The sequence below is a fragment of the Xenopus tropicalis genome, chromosome 5 (genome assembly GCF_000004195.4).
Source record: "Xenopus tropicalis strain Nigerian chromosome 5, UCB_Xtro_10.0, whole genome shotgun sequence".
Lineage (NCBI taxonomy): Eukaryota > Metazoa > Chordata > Amphibia > Anura > Pipidae > Xenopus > Xenopus tropicalis.
In genome coordinates, this window is record NC_030681.2 from 111,108,029 (window position 1) to 111,124,374 (window position 16,346).

The window sequence follows — 16,346 nt, forward strand, 5'->3', positions numbered from 1 at the left end:
TTTATTGTGGCTCCTGTTTTTTTCTTTTGTTGTGCCAAAGTAGGGATAGCTTTAGAAAAAGGTATTCATGGAAATATAGTTTGCTCTTAATCTAGAAGGACCTAGTGTGAGGAAAGTAGATACACCTAGATGCTAATGCTAATTCATCATAAATCTGGTGCTAAAGGGACTATCTGTAAAACTAAGTTATACCTACACTATAGCATCACCCTGTATCAAACATGCATTGTGCAGAGATTTTAGTTGAAATATATAAAGCACACCCTTTCAAAGCTTCTTCTTTTATCGATGCGGTTTAACTTTTCTCATGCAGTTTGCTCTAGGAGACATGAACATTCTAAAATTCTTTAAAAATGTTAAATATATGTCTCAGTGTTAGCATGAAAAGGGCAACCATCTATTTCACCAACTACTTTACTGCTTTCACAGCCCTTTCCTCACTCAAAGTGCATCTATGTTCAATACAAACTACAGTTCCCCAAATCCCTTTTCCTATGGCCCCCAGCCACAAAACGCAACCTGGTTGAAAGAGAAGTGTGTCAGGAGAGCTCACCAAAATGTACAATGTAAAAATTAAGTGTCAGATTCATTTTAATGAACCGCCAATATACAAGAATGTTATTAGTCTAAAATAATTGAATGTCTAAACATATCGTGTTTAATAACCATACTACTAGTAATTGAAAGCCAACAAGTAAAGAGGGGACAATAACTACCTTTTGCTTTTGTCCTCTATTTGAAGAATGTAAATAACATCATCAGTAGCCTGTGACTTAGCACTACTATCCCCCCATTTTAGTTTGAGGCTCTGGGGTCCAGCAGCAGCACACTCTAACCGAGGAGGCAATGGAGGAAGAGGGTTCGTTTTTACATTTATTGTATGGCTGAATGGCCCAGCTCCAATATCATTCACTGCCTGGATTCTGATCCTGTGAAGAGAACAAACAGTGGTGGATTACATACATTATATACATCTAAATACACATTAACTGCAATGAAATAAAATAAAACACATGGACATTTCTGTCACTTTTGTCATTTTTGATAGTTTGTGCTCTAGGGCAGTGTTTTAGATGTTGGTGAGAGATGCTGGGGCAATGTGATGGCATGGTGTTACTGGGTGATAGGGTACCAGATTTATCAGTATCTGATCCCTCAGCTGCAAAAGATATCTGCCTGTAGATGGATACTAGTACCTCAGCAGCCTGCATGCCTTCCCCAGGCTTCTCATTTCTACTTCCATCAGGCAGGAATGTTTGTGATACATTCAGTGACAGTCAGGTCTCACCCTCTTTAGTGTTTATACAGTTCATTTCCTTGAGTTAGTTATATTTCCCTAAAGTACTGCTGCATTAACTCTGAGGTTGATTATTCTACTGCTGACTGCTGAAAAAAAATCCCTAATAGCGAGAAAAGAACATACTACTAGGTCCTTCACAAATAACAATAACCACACACCCAGCTTTCTGGCTACTCTTTGAGGTTGAGGCCCACCATGTCCAGATAAGAACAATGGCTAAATAGAAAATGAGCATTTCATAAAGTTCTGTAGCCATTCTTTAGATTTAACAGGTGTGGACTGGAAAAGAAAATGATCCAAAAAGGTGAAGTGACTTCAGATTCCCTGAAAAGGGGGAGTAAGGCAGGGGTTGTCAATATCTCCCATCTTCTATTATATAATGTTAGTTTAATTAATTGATCAGTTACTTTATTTGGCCTCTTTATGAATGGGGTTAAGAGAGAAACTGAAAATAACCCGTAACCATACAGATGTAAGATTAAGACCATTAAAGGAAGATATTTTTTGCACTTCTTTACATACAGGTTTCATATGGTCATTTGATACAGTTTTCAGTAGGTATAGTTTGCTATTGATATTCTTGATATTATGAGAGAAAGCAGTATCAATAAAAGTTATATTGGATTTTAAGCTTTATTGAGCAGGGCTTTCTTTACCTCTTGTATGGGTTACATCTTTGTATGTATATCCGATGTATACACCTTTCTATTGTGTAGTGCTGCTGAATATGTTGGTGCAGTATAAATCTTAATATTTGGCTCATGCTGAATACAAGTGTATAGTGCAATTCTGGATATTTAGAATGGTTGTATGCCAGCAAGCAGAATGTACTGGAAGGTGAGGAACAAACAAGCCTAAAAAAATATACTAAACTCTATTTGCAACTCTTGGAACTGCAGCCTGCAAGTCTTCATCAATGTCTTTATTTATTACTATTTCACTCTGCTTCTTCTAAACATAAGCTAAAGAAAACCAGTAGCATTCCAGCCTCATGAACTTCTTCCCCAAGAAAAACGTTAAGAATACCATACTAATATAAACAGGAGTGGTTCTATTTGTAGTCTATACACTGCTCCTAAACCATAGCAAGTGAATTAATCTTCACCAGAACGACATGAGAATGAATTGCTTTAGTAATTCCCACATGATTAACTTGCTCAAACATCTTTCTAAATGCAGCAGGGTCAAATACACCAGGGCGGCTAGTGCAACTATGTGTCACCAAGCCACTTTTGTTTTTGTGCTTTATGGGGAGTTCTGGTTTAGTAGTGTATATCTAAATATATGTTGTTTTCAGTCTGGGATACAGACAATGTCTGAAACTTTGTAAGTACAACAGTGAATATAGGACTATTAGTTGTGAAAGAGTTAACAACATAATGGTCACGTGTACTGACCAGTGTTTCTTGAGAAACTGAGCACTTTCCACTGCCTAACCTCTTTTCTGCCCTCCCCTTATTATTTCCTGCGTTTTCCTCCAACACAACAAAGCGGCCATATTCTCTTCAAAGTAACACTGTCTATTCAATTTGCTCAAACACCAAATGACTAGCCATTTATGTTGCTGCTTACCAGAGTCTCACAAAGGTCAGGGCTCCTGAATCCTTTTAAGCCATAGTATTATTATAAACTAAGAGCTCATGGGTATAAATACCTTTTATCAGTCCCCACACTGTAATACACAACAGATTATACAATTGTAAGGACAGCAAATAGCTCATCACAAGAAAACCTCGCATGAATTCAGTTGGGAAAGGCACCTTGCCATCGGCAGTTGAAAGAAAAAGATACTCTCAATCATATCAATGTATTTCTGAAGCTTATATTATACTTTAATTACACAGAGCCAATGAAGCTTACAATATAAGCTAGGAGCTTTAGCAGAGATATTTTTATCTTATGGAGTCCCACATAGATGTAGGGTAGAAGTGTCTGCTTGTTTAACAGCACTGAGCACAGATTATGGCAGGTTATTGGTTGGTTTCTCTCCCCAGTATAGAAGCTGCGGACCTAGATGGCAGCCTACAGTTTTCGGATTATTATAAAAATCAACTGGCAGTCCAGTCCAGCCTATAGGCACAGTTAATGAATGGAAAATATCAGAAACAAGAATCTCTTATCTTTTCTAAGTTCGATGTTGAAACATGCTGCAGAAATCAGTCACTTCCATATCTAGCATGAAGCTGCATCCCTTTTACTTTACTGAGCCTTCCTTTTTCTTTGAATAGGAAGCTGGTCAAAGAGCGTCTACCCTGCATGCCTGATTGTCTTCCATTGGAAGAGGAGGCAGCAATCATGTCAGCAGACAACTCTTTGACTGGCTTCCTATTCAAAGGAGAAGGAAAGCTCAGTACACCAAACGGCATGGCACTTCAAGTTAGATAAAAAAGTGACCAGTGTCTGAAGAATGGTTCAGCTTCTATCTTAAGGTCACCAACCAAGCGGATGTTCTCTTGATATGTCCACGTAAGGTGTGCGATATTGAACTAATTTGATCATGTGGCCCTAGGGCCAAACAATTAAATTACAGTGATGGGCACAGGAGCCATCCTACCAAAACCGCATCAATGAGCCGATGCAGTCCCTGATTCAACGGGAAAAATCAAACCCACACGATCGACGCCTGCCCTATTTTTGGCCAGACACTGATCAGAGGGGTATATAGGGGGTCACCATACAGAGGCAGATAAGCTGCTGAATTGGTTTAAAGGCCACCTTTGGAAAGAATATCAGACTCCTTTGGGAGATAGGTATGTCAATGTAGGGGCTGTTAAGAGATTTTTGAATACTTAGAAGTAAAAGGTTAATTTATTCTTATGTAACTGCACAAGTAACTGTCACATATTTTAGTTACACAAACATTTGGGACCAAAAATCCTTATAAACACCCCCAGGTGTTATAAACGCCCAGGAGGTAACCAATGGGCTAATAACTGGGGCCCCTTTGGGGGGCTAACTTAGTAGTTAGGGCCTCATGAATCCTTATAAAGGTTTTAGGGACTAAGCCAGTTTTATTACAGCACTTAAGTAAAATAATACCAAAACCATTATAGCATAAAAAAGTGTATTATGGGAAATGAGTAAAATGGAAATTAATTCTGTGTACACTATTATGAGGCAAATTATTGTGGGTAAAGTATCACTAGTTTAAAGTCACAATATGTTTGAATCTTTTTAAAGAAAATTCTGAATGGGTAACACATCTCAATGTTGTGAAAAGCTACAGGCAATGTAATTTGTAGTTTAAAAAATATCTGCAATACAATCCATCTTTTATTTTCCTGATTAATATTGCTCTACACTTGCTTGCAGCACAAAGAAACAGCTCGAGCTATGAGATTTAGCTTCCTACTGGAAGGGCATATGAGGTGTGGTATTATCTAGGCATGAAGAATATTCTGCCGTACCTTATTGCTTAATTCAAATAATCTAATTTTCTGAGCTGGAGAAACACAAATCAGTTTGCATTTCATTCGACATTTACTTTATCAACTTGATTGTGATCTTCCCATGTAGACTCATGATCGTTGCCACAATGCTTTTGGTTATAACAAAACACCAGTTTTTCATTCATCTTGGAGACAACCAGACTCCTAGGCTTAAGATGAGTAATTTAATATGGCCCTTTATTAAACATTAAATTGGGAGCCGTAAGAAAATGGAAAATAAGACAGAGAGAACATATTACATATTAGCTGCCTCACTCCTGCCCCTCAAGTACTGAGAAACCTCCATATATGAGCTCTTGGATAAATACTGTGGTGTTCAGGACATACTCTTCACTATCCTTCTACTGAATTTTTTATATCATGCTAAATAAAGCCTGTTTTTCAATAAGCCAAGGAAAACTAACCAATAAAGTTGTTAATGAAAAAGGAATATTCAACTGGCTGATTATACAGAAAAACCAAATACATTTTGGCATTTCTTAATGACTACATCTCCTTGTCCAAAATTTACTGTTTGGTAAAACTAAGTACCATTCTGCATTTTTCATATTAAATACTTCGTTAACTTTCGTGGATAGCACCCCAAGTTCTCTCCTAATCGCTAAAATTCAGATCTTTACTTTACTGTGCAAGAGCTTTATTCAGGATCACACAAAGGATCAGTAGAACGTTGGCAAAAATGGCAGCCAAGATTTAAGGTGAGTGGTTGCATTCACTAGGGGTAGGGGGGGGCTTAACACTGGTTAGTGTCAGAAGATCTTCACACTTTCATATAGATTTGCATGAATCGGAGGATGGAACTGTAGTAGGTGCAGGTGATTACCTGTTTGTCTCCACATACAGTAAATGCCAGGATTCTAGGAAAAATTGCACCTAGATTATGTGCCCTATTGTGTCAGAAGGCCTTCCTAGCAGATAAGTAGACATGCATTCTTTTTGTGTTACTGTCCTTAACATTTCATCTTCTCAAACAGCTGACCAGTAAATGCTGCCTGCTGGTTGTTATGGATTACTAGACAAGTAGCAAACTTTTGGCCATTAATTACATTACTCTCTTAATGTCTGAAAGTTGCTTGTTTTTTCAGTATAAGTTATGTCAATGGAGCTCCTGTGGAAATAAAAAAGGCACTCTGTAAAATGACAAAGCAAAGCCCTGAATAATAAATAGCAGCGTCGCTTTCTTTTCTAGACTGCTTATTAAAAACATTTTAATGGCAGTGTATTATACCAGGTTAAGCTACCTCTGATTGGCAGAAATTTTAAATTTTTTTTGGTAAAAACACTAACGCATTCATTGTAGGTAGGCAGAGTGTCTCATTCCATTTCTGTTGCATCCAGTGTTGTCTAAAAAGTGATAGATCCCACTCAGTTTCTAAAGATTAGAAGCATATTGGGAATGGCAACGCAGTGGTAATCCTACTTCATGTTCCTAGGTTTGGTTTCAGCCAGGGCACTAAACTGGGGTTTTCCCTTGTCTGGGTTTCCTTTGGATGCTCTGAGTTTTTTCTTTCAGGGAACAGTGATCAACCTCGCCCTTTTAAGTGCTGGGGAATAAATTGGCACTGTGCAAACAAACATTCTGTGATTGTACACAGTTACAGGACAACAGACGGAGTTATAAAAGTCATACATATTGGTACATCTAGGACTATGCATCAATAGTGCTGGCTCCTTCTGAAAGCTCAGGCACAATGCACTGAGATGGCGCCTACACACCAATATTACAGCTAAAAAAAATACATTTGCTGGTTCAAAATTAACATTTTAAATGGCAGAGTGCATTTATTTGCTATGTAAACAGTGTAATTTAGAAATAAAATGTATACCATAAAAATCATGACAGAATCCCTTTAATGGAATGAAGGTTAATGAAAGCCACCCAGTTCTTGATGTACTTTAAATTTCTAAGCTCATTATAGTTTGATTGTCTGTTAAGCAAACTAATGCTAAGCAGTGCATGGAATAAACTACAGAGAAATGCAGACAAGCAAATACTTGGTAGCCCCGCCACCTTGCTAAATAGTAATACTGATACTGTCAACATGTACAAAGTGCAAAGTCATGGGGCAGATTTATCAAAATGTGCTTTAACATAAAAACTCCCCAATGTTATATTCATTCCTATGAGATTTTTAGAAGTGTATTTATTAATAGTCAACTCTAATGTTCACCCATTGATAAATACTCTTCTAAATATCTTATAGGAATGAGTATAGCATGGCTGAGTATTTGTATTATGTAGTATATAAGTATATGAGTATATGTATTGCTGTAAACAAATACATTTGCCCAGGTTATTAATTGGGAACACATGGGGTGACTATTACTAATTTTTGGAAAAATTTACTATATTTACTGCAGCTGATCTAATATTTTCATCAGTGAATTTAAGTATTCTATTCTTTGCTGTAAGTCATAAATTCTACAGAGAATTGTCTCAACATTTGAAAATAATTAAAGACTGTGTCTAAAATGAAGAAATCAATATAAACCCAGAGGGATAGCTGGAAGCATCTTCCAACAATAGGATCTTTAGAATAAAATAAATAAATGCTCACAGTATTTCCAGTGCTAATCTATTATGAAGCAGAAATGAAAGGCCACATACTGATAGGTTGCTTCTGGCTGCAGATTCTCAATGATGTAAGTCGTTACACTTCCGACTGAGATGATAATGTCTCCCAAATCAATGTTGTATGAAATAATTTCAGATCCGTTGCTGCATGGCTCTTCCCAGCCTAACATGAGTCGCACCAAAGATAACATGCTGCATGTTTCTAAACGGGAATCGTCCATCACATAAAGGCTAGAGACTGCATCAGGGATAGAAGCTGGAGTTCTGCAGCTCACTAAATCACTTAAAGGCCCAACACCAGATAAATTTACTGCCTAGAGAAAAAAAATATATATATTAAGGCTTGTTTAGAAAAAAAATTCAAAACAGAGGTAAAGCATAATTACATTCAAAGTGATACTGTTACAGGGGTTGTTCACCTTTAAATCAGCCTTTAGTATGAAATAGAGAGTGCTATTCTGAGACAATTTGCAATTGGTCTTCATCTTTTATTTGCATCATTATTTAGCTTTTTGTTCAGCAGCATTCCAGTTGGAATTTCAGCTGCTACCTGGTTGCTAGGGTCCAATTTAACCAACCAGGCAGTGGTTTGAAAGGGAGACAGAGATATGAATAAGGGAGGGCCTAAATAGAAAGATAAGTAATAAAGAGTAAAAATGAAAATTAGGTTGTAGCCTCACAGAGCAATAGCTTTTTGGCTGCTGGGTCAGTGACCCCCGTTTAAAAAGATGGAAATAGTTAAAAGAAGGCAAATAATTTAAAAAATAAACAATGAAGACCAACTTGCTAAGAACAGGTCATTCTATAACATACTAAAAGTTTAACGAATACTTGGTTGTTCTTGATTATTAACACTGTTAATATGAATGTTTGGCAAAAATAATTAATCCACTGACTAATTTTATCTTAGTATGAAGCACAGCATCCTCAGAATAAAAATTCAAGGGTTGCTAAACTTTTAAATTCGATTAAAAAATGGAATTAATTTTTATTTGAACTACAGATTCAATGTGAGCCGAACGATCCTGAGCAGAATAAACCTAGTATGAGAATATAATCAATCTGCCCAACAGTAACATACATTGAATGGGTTCCTTTACAATAGAAAGGCTAGGCTTAAATATTGGTGCAGACTCAATAAACAATGTCCATACTGGTCTATATTAACCTGATTACAAGGATTAAGTTGGGCACCTTTTTTTTTTGCTAAATAAAACTAGTAAGGCAGTGAAGAGCCCACAAGTCAGTCCATTTACTAAGCCTTAAGGGCGACTTCTGCTAAGCAGCAAAAGTGTCCCTGAGATTTTTGGGGGGCATTTACTTCCATTTCCCCTCACCAAAATCTAATTTCATTATTTCTCTTCTGCAGGTTTTTTTAATGAAGTATTTGGCTAAAGCATAGAATGTGATCATCCACACACCTTCCCCACATCTAATAGGCCTGTCAGTTGCTTTGTGTTCAGGGAAACTAATCCTAGCATTAGCTCAGCAATATATTCATCATGGTCTCACCCTAAAATAGTCCATTTAGACCTTCTGTCCTCCTTGTCATACGAGGGCAGATTTAAGCTGTGATTCGAGTCCTTTAGACTGATTCGGCAGCTTATCTGTGAGTGTATGGACAGGCCTCTCCAATCGATATCTGGCCAAAAATTGGGCAGGTGTAGATCGGACAGGTTCCATCTGATGGCTCCTATAGGCCAAATGAACAAATTAGCCTGAAATTGCCCACCTTAGGTGGGCATATCAGAAAAAGACGTGGTCACCAAATGAGTGGATCTTAACATGTATGACATCCTTTAGACTAACAAGGTTTAGCAATCCTCATCTTGAAAAGTTTCTGTGGTTTATTAAGATAAAACGTCCCTGGAAACCCACCACTTAAATGCACTTATATATTGTCATGGGCAAGGCAGAGATCTTAATGCAAGAAAACATGTTCTGTTTCCCTACCCATAATGTGGTAAGAAAAACAGAAGTCGATGAAAATGGATCTGACGTCACATATTTGTTGCAGTACTGGCACAACATGCTGACATTTGCGGTGCCTTCTGACCGAGTATTTTGCTTTTAAACTACTAAATTAGCCTTTTGACAGATACCATAATGAGAGAGCATATTGTGCCATTTCTTCCAGTGCTGCTTCTTCAGCTACTGTTTCTCAATGGGGTATGTTAGGCTTCTTGTGCAAGGTGGTTGCTATGGTAATAGGTGTTAATACAGTTTGAAGGGCTGGTTCTGGGAAGTGCAAACTGAGGTAAATATGGGTCACTTACAGCCTAACACATACCACTTATCTGGGCAGCATTCAGAGCACTTAAAAGAATCTTCATGTTTCCTACAGGTACCGATACCGCACCAGCCTCAATTATTATCTAATAGAATTTATGTTAGCTCAAAACCAGCACATATTTGTTTATTTATTTTATGCAAACTCATTATCCTAAAATGGGTTTCAATAATTACATTATTTTTGTCTCTGGGAAATTCACAATCGAAATGTTTAATCAAATCAGCCTGGTGTGAGAGAGCGCTTTATAAGAACCTATTATCCACTTAATGGGTAGAGCCTATGGTATATCAGTGTTTATTTAACTGCAAGCAACGGCTTTGTTTTTTATGTGCTATAGCAGGAGATAATAGCCATAGTTCTATAATATGGGAAGTATGAGGATTTCTTAGATTAAAATATTTGATTATTGTATTTACTATACAGTTACATTTGACCCTAATAGCTGGCCTGTTGTTTGCCTTGAGGATTAGCATTCCAAAAGCCCAGTACAGGCAGGCTCTCTGCAATTCATGAAAATTAGAACTTTCTTTTTAGACCTGAATTGTACTGATTCACTAGGTTAAACCTATATATATAATTGGGGAAGCAGGACAACTCTGATTTGGAGGAGCTGATTCAGTTGCCATTTCCACTTGTGTTGAACAAATTGCTTTTGGGCTCTTATTCACAAGAGTTTGTTTCTGCGCTTTCCTTCGGTGCATTCCCTGCATTCCACTGCAGGGAAATGCAGAAACAAATGTACCTTATTCTTCCTAATGAGCCCATACTCACAGAGGCGCATGTAAGTGCCAAACCAGGGTGGGGCGCAACATGCTGCTTTCCACTTGTGTTTGGAGCTTACATCCGCCTGTGCGAGTATGGGTGCATTAGGAGTAATGAGCCCTTATCCTTTTCAAATACAAGTATGGAACCTGTTATCCAAAATGCTCAGGACCTGTGATTTTCCGGATAAGGGAAATACATTAACCCAATAGGATTGTTTTGTTTTCCTATAACAACTAATTATATTTTAGCTGTGATCAAGTACTGTACAAGGTACTGTTTTATTATGACAGAGAAAAAAGAAATATTTTTTAGACACTAAATTAGCTGATTTAAATACAGCCTATGGGAGAAGACCTTTGCTGTTATTCAATGGTTTCTGGATAATTTCTTTGCAGATAACAGATCCCATACCTGTACAGTTATTTACCTGAGGTGCTCAACAGCCTTTAGACACACATTACAAGAAAGCATGGATGCCAGGAATGCCCTTCAGGACCATGGGAACCATATGTGCTTCTTTGCAATGGTACATGCTTCGTCATTGTAAATTAATCAATTATAGGGAAGGTACACCTTTAAATTCAGTTTTAGTATGTTACTGAGTATCCTATTCTAAGCTGTTTTCCTACTTATTTCCTTAAATTCAGCCTATTTCAAATCACATTTTAAATCTCTGTACAAATAAACAGACACCAGACCCATTTCCCTGTGAGGCTACAATATTGTTATTTAGTATTGCTTATCTTTCAAAGAAGCCCTCTCCTACATATTTTACATTTGGATTTACTGAATCAAAGTTTTAATGCAGGTTAGGTAGTGCCACTACCGTGGAGATCTGCACAGTCCCATCTGCCCGACGGACAGGGCTGCCTTGTGGGTGCTGGTACCAAGTTTTGGTATTTAAACGCTATCATAAAAATCTGAAGAAGGTATCAACCTTTAGCATTTTAACAAAGCACCTTGAGTTTGAGCAAAAGTTCAGGCACTTCATTTCAGTTTGCATTTAGGTGTAAAGCTTATTAAACAAATGTGTCACCGTGCAATCAATACAAAGCTTTCCAAATTGGGAAATACATTATGTATAACACAATTCAGACTACTTAATACAGAAAACCTTCTGAAACTGTTCTAAAAGTGCTCTCCTGGGATCCTGCAAAAAGTTCCATGCATGTAGCAGCAATCTTTTTCAAATCTCTAGTATTTCATCACCAGTTTTAGCAAAAACAATTTATGGCAAATTACTGCAACTCCACACATGCTCTAAATGAGTTCAGTGAAAATGCTAGTGCATGAGTAAACTGGTAATTTAATCACCACCTTGAATCATATGCCTTCGGGGTTCTGCTGAAATATCTCCCATGTAATTTGTTACTTATCTGCTCATACTCATCTGCTTTTGTTTGTATTAATATGGATTTTTGTTTTAATGCTTGAGTGACAAACAATGTTTGTTTAAATACAGCAATATAATTGCTATTTCCATGCAACAGAACCCTAACAATGCTATTGCAGAGGCAGGTCTTGATAGGATAGCATCACTAGCACTACTAAGGGTCACCTTGTTAGGCATATATTAATAACAGCAATCATATTCATTATGTATAATAACACACTAATAACATTTTGAAATATGGAGGAAGGTGCATTATACGCACCCCACCATTGTTATCAATTTAGCTTAGATTCTATTATTTCGTCTTGCTTCTTTGCATATGTTATTGTGCACCCACAAATGACTGGTAGCATCCAGCATTTTACTGGCATCTTACTTAAGCTGATAATGGTCCTGAGTAGAAGTTTTGACCTCACTAAATCACATTGTTGTGGCTAATTCACCTACAAATAGAAGTTCATCTGCCAAACCCAGATTGAAAAAGATTAGTAAATTTCCTCAGTCTTCCCTTGTGATCCCTTTGTTTGTCCCAAAGATCAGCTATTACATTAGTGCAATCTGATCATAAATGCATGTGGCTGAATTGTACAATACCCAGTTCACTGAAATTCCTGAAAACGTGCCTGTGTGCAGTCATTTTATGCCTTGTCCTATCTCTGTATATGGCATATGAGCCCCTGAAACATTTGTTTTATTACTTTATAGCTTGATTTATTTTATCATAACAAGAAATGTATACATTTTTTAATTGCATTTCACTGTCGTAAATACCTAAAATGCCATTCAGAAATTGTTTATTGATTGTTAAATGCTTAGTGCCTTGCCTTAATTTATCTTATTGGGTTCAAAATAAGTTGAAAAATATCATTTCATGGCAAAGAACTATACATTATATACTCTGGTTACATATCTCTACATGTAATTGTAGCTCACAAAGTAATTTATAGTTCATCCTAGATAATACGATTACGTATGCATTCTGTCTGCTGCACTTCTGTGGCTTTATGTATTTTCTGTCTATTTAAATGTATTTTCTGTCCACTCCCACAAGGGGCAGATTTACTAAAACTCCATAATTTAAATTTTTTTTTTCAAATTCGACTAAATTCGCCTTCCAGAATGTCTAACATTTTCTAAAATAAGTCGCACTGAAATGTCGCTGTGAGAAAAGTCTTTTTCAAACTGTCGCTCCAAAAATCCCAATTTTATCTAATTGTTGCTGTGACAATTTGGAAAGTCAGGATTTTTTTTGAGACAAAAAAAAAGTTCAAGGAAAGGGTCATGGTGAGAAGGATTAAACAGAGCAAGATAGAATTAAATGGAGTGCATGGTTATGGGGGCAAAGAGAGACAACATATTGGGGGCAATGTATTACAAGGGATAGGTAAGACCATAAGAACAGACTGCAAGCAAAGGGCACATGAAGGGAACAGAAATTATAAAAGAATATTAGGTTTGCCACCTGGCCTAATGCCAATATTTTCCATGTGGCCACCTAAAAGGACATATTCAGGAATGTACAGAACAAATGGACATAATAAAGAGGGTGGAATGAGAGAAAGTGAGAAATGAACATAGTGAACGCCATAAATATTATTAATATAATAATGTAAATTTAATAAGGAAACAATTAGGTAATTTTAGGTCTCACCGCACCTGGAGTCTGCAGCAGTAATCCATTGCTGGGGACAAACCAGATATTTCAAAGCAAGGATCCGTGCCACTGTAAACTAACTCTAGATCTTCCTCTTCCTTTGCCCACTGTAATCGATACTCCGAGATATCGGCCCCATTACTCTCTGGACTCTGCAATGAAAATCATACAACATTGACTGAACCATGCTAGGGGTTTCCAGAGATTTCTGAAATCTACTTTGTTTTAAAGGAACCATAAAGCCCGTAGTAAATACATAGAGAAAAGTAACAATAAGGTTGCACATTTTTAGTGATCATACATCACATAAGTTGAACATCATGGGGTATAAGAATGCTAGATTCCCTATCTTGATCACAGGCACATTCTGCACCTGACGTAGTGGCATATGGAGCTGTTGCAGGAGCCAGGGCACCAGCGTCAGTTTTGTTTAACTACAACTCCCAGGATCTCAACAACAGCAAAGTATAAGAGGTCATCACTCCATACTGTGCCTGTTTTTTTCCCTTACTCCTGCTCATTCATAGTTTCACTTTTTTTTCTCCTTACAATAAACATCAGTGACATAAAGCTTAACACCTTCCTCTTGTAACAAACTAGAAACCAAGCATTGATCATGTGGTCAAAGTAAAAAGACAAGGAGGTAATTTTTCATCCCTGATTTATAGCAAGTTTAACTGCATGTTCACACATCTCTGCTTGCTCTGTTGCTATTCATCCTGGTCATTTTCACGAGTAATAACTCATTCCCTCTTTGCCTGCTTCACTCTTCTTTCACTTGACAGAACTCAGTGCCCATTTGCTTACGTTAACCCATATGTTCTTTCTAGGAAATACCTGCTTAAGTAACTTGAAAAATAATTTGGCATTTCTAGTCACGGTTTCCCTATCTCCTGCTTTCAATTTCCAAACAAAAGATACTGAGTGATTTATTACTCTGCCGAACACATAGCTCTGAAATATAACCCCCTGCATCCTAAAACTACAAAGACATATAAATTGCTACTGCATGAGCAAATGAAATACAATGAAACACTTGATAATAAAAGTAAGAGTTATTCTCCACTGTTTAAAGTGATACAATCACCCTGAAATGTCATTTGTCTGGTTCACTTTCTATGCACTGGGCTATGTTTTGTTGCTAAATATAACCAGATTTTAGATTTTGTCCTGTTTACTAAGCACTTTCCTGGCAGCTCAGCAGCAACACTGAACTTTAACACCCTCTAAATGGCATAAGCATTGTTACCATTGTATAAAAAATACCAATGCTTGATTAGATGCCCCAAAATATTCTCTTCTAAAGACACAGTTCTATATAACTTCTGGAGCACTGCTGAAAAATCATGACTCTGGCAAGTCATAAATTGCTACTGTGGTGAGAAATTGCCCAGACTGTGATTCAACCACGTTTTCAAATACTGTCTCTGTGCTGCCCAATTACTTACACTAAGTTTTTCTTGTGAAATGAACCTGCACTTTTAAATAAAATAATCCACAGTTTGAGTAAATAAACTTACATTTTTAGTAAAATTTGAGCTCCCCAAGTTTCCCCCTAAAAGTAATTACCACAAAATCAAACCACCATAGTCTTTTTCCCAATTGGCTACCGCCACCTTGAACATGGCAGTATGTCTGGCTGTACACTGAAATATCCACTCATTTAGCAAATTCGCCAAATGAGCAGCTCTTTCCCCAATATGCCCACCTTGAGGTGGACAATATCAGATCATGTTGATGGGATACAGGCTGTCGGGAAGAAGACTGCCCTAATGAGTAAACACAATTCTCTTTCTGTTGGGATTTGTCAAAATGCACAATTGCAGCAGGCACAAATCTGCAATTATGCTGAATTATGGGAAAAAAACACTGTAATGCTGACAAAAAAAATAGTGAATGGAGTTTGAAATTGCACTTTGAATACTGCATTTGCTGGCATTAATCACCCCTATAGCGTGTAATACTTTGAAGACTGGAATACCCATGATTTAGCCCACCAGCTTCTGCTGAATAAAGACTCTTACCATTCAGCAGCTAAGGTTAGCTGGATACATGAAACTGACAGCCCAGACTTCCTTAACTCCATATTATATAAGCCATGAAATGAGGTGGGAAATATTTTGAAATAGCAGTGTAACTAACAGAGGGCACTGCTTTCTAGCGAGCAAATACAACTATTGGTAATGAAAGAGGGAAATATACCACACAATATTCTGAAATCATCTCATAGCCTTTAAAGGCTTGCCTACGCTCTTATCACTGCAGTAGTTTGCTGGATTGGAGGAAAAAGCAAGCATATCTGAAACATATCCGGTTTCACCTCAGCTTTAGTACAAGCTAATATTGTATTTCTTTCAAAATGAAAATGATGATGCTCCTTCAAAGGGGAACTCCACCCAACACAAGCTTTTTGAAAAGTAAATAATAAATAATTATAAATAATAATAATTTTAAGCAGCATTGCATTATACATCAATTAAAAAATATGCAACCTTTTCATGATTTTTAATGTAATAATATGGTTTGAAACAGTTACCTAAGACTGACCCCCTGTTCTCCTGCTGATCTGGCTGACTACTTTGAGACTCAAAAAAAATGTAACAGAAGTCGACTGACTATTCTAAGCCTGCCTTCAGCCTGCATCCTTCAAGCATGCAAATTCCCCCAATTTCCTGCACATGTGATGTCAATAAGGAAAGAAAGATCACAGTGCAATGCATTGTGGGTTATGGTGTTCCTACATGCTGTCTGTAAGCTGTGAAGACGTTTTTACAATTTGTAACATTGCTGTTTTAGCCCCTCCACCCCACCAGGATTTAAAATGATGCAGAAAGAGAACTGTTTTGCAGCTGGATTTCAGCATATAAAATGGGATTTATTTATACTTTTTGAACAAACAGATTACAGTGATAGGTAT

At 37.1% G+C, this 16,346-nt stretch overlaps 1 protein-coding gene across 2 annotated transcripts in view; it reads right to left on the reverse strand.

Annotated features, from left to right (window-relative positions):
• fndc3b (fibronectin type III domain containing 3B) overlaps positions 1–16,346 on the reverse strand; it is a 178,240-nt gene that overhangs the window by 24,718 nt on the left and 137,176 nt on the right. For both annotated transcript variants that reach the window (XM_012963399.2, XM_002931571.3), the window contains exons 21-23: positions 13,432–13,581; positions 7,358–7,638; positions 717–929 (exon numbers count right to left, since the gene is read on the reverse strand). In XM_012963399.2, coding sequence (XP_012818853.2) covers positions 717–929; positions 7,358–7,638; positions 13,432–13,581 — 644 coding nt within the window. The remainder of the gene's footprint in view (positions 1–716; positions 930–7,357; positions 7,639–13,431; positions 13,582–16,346) is intronic.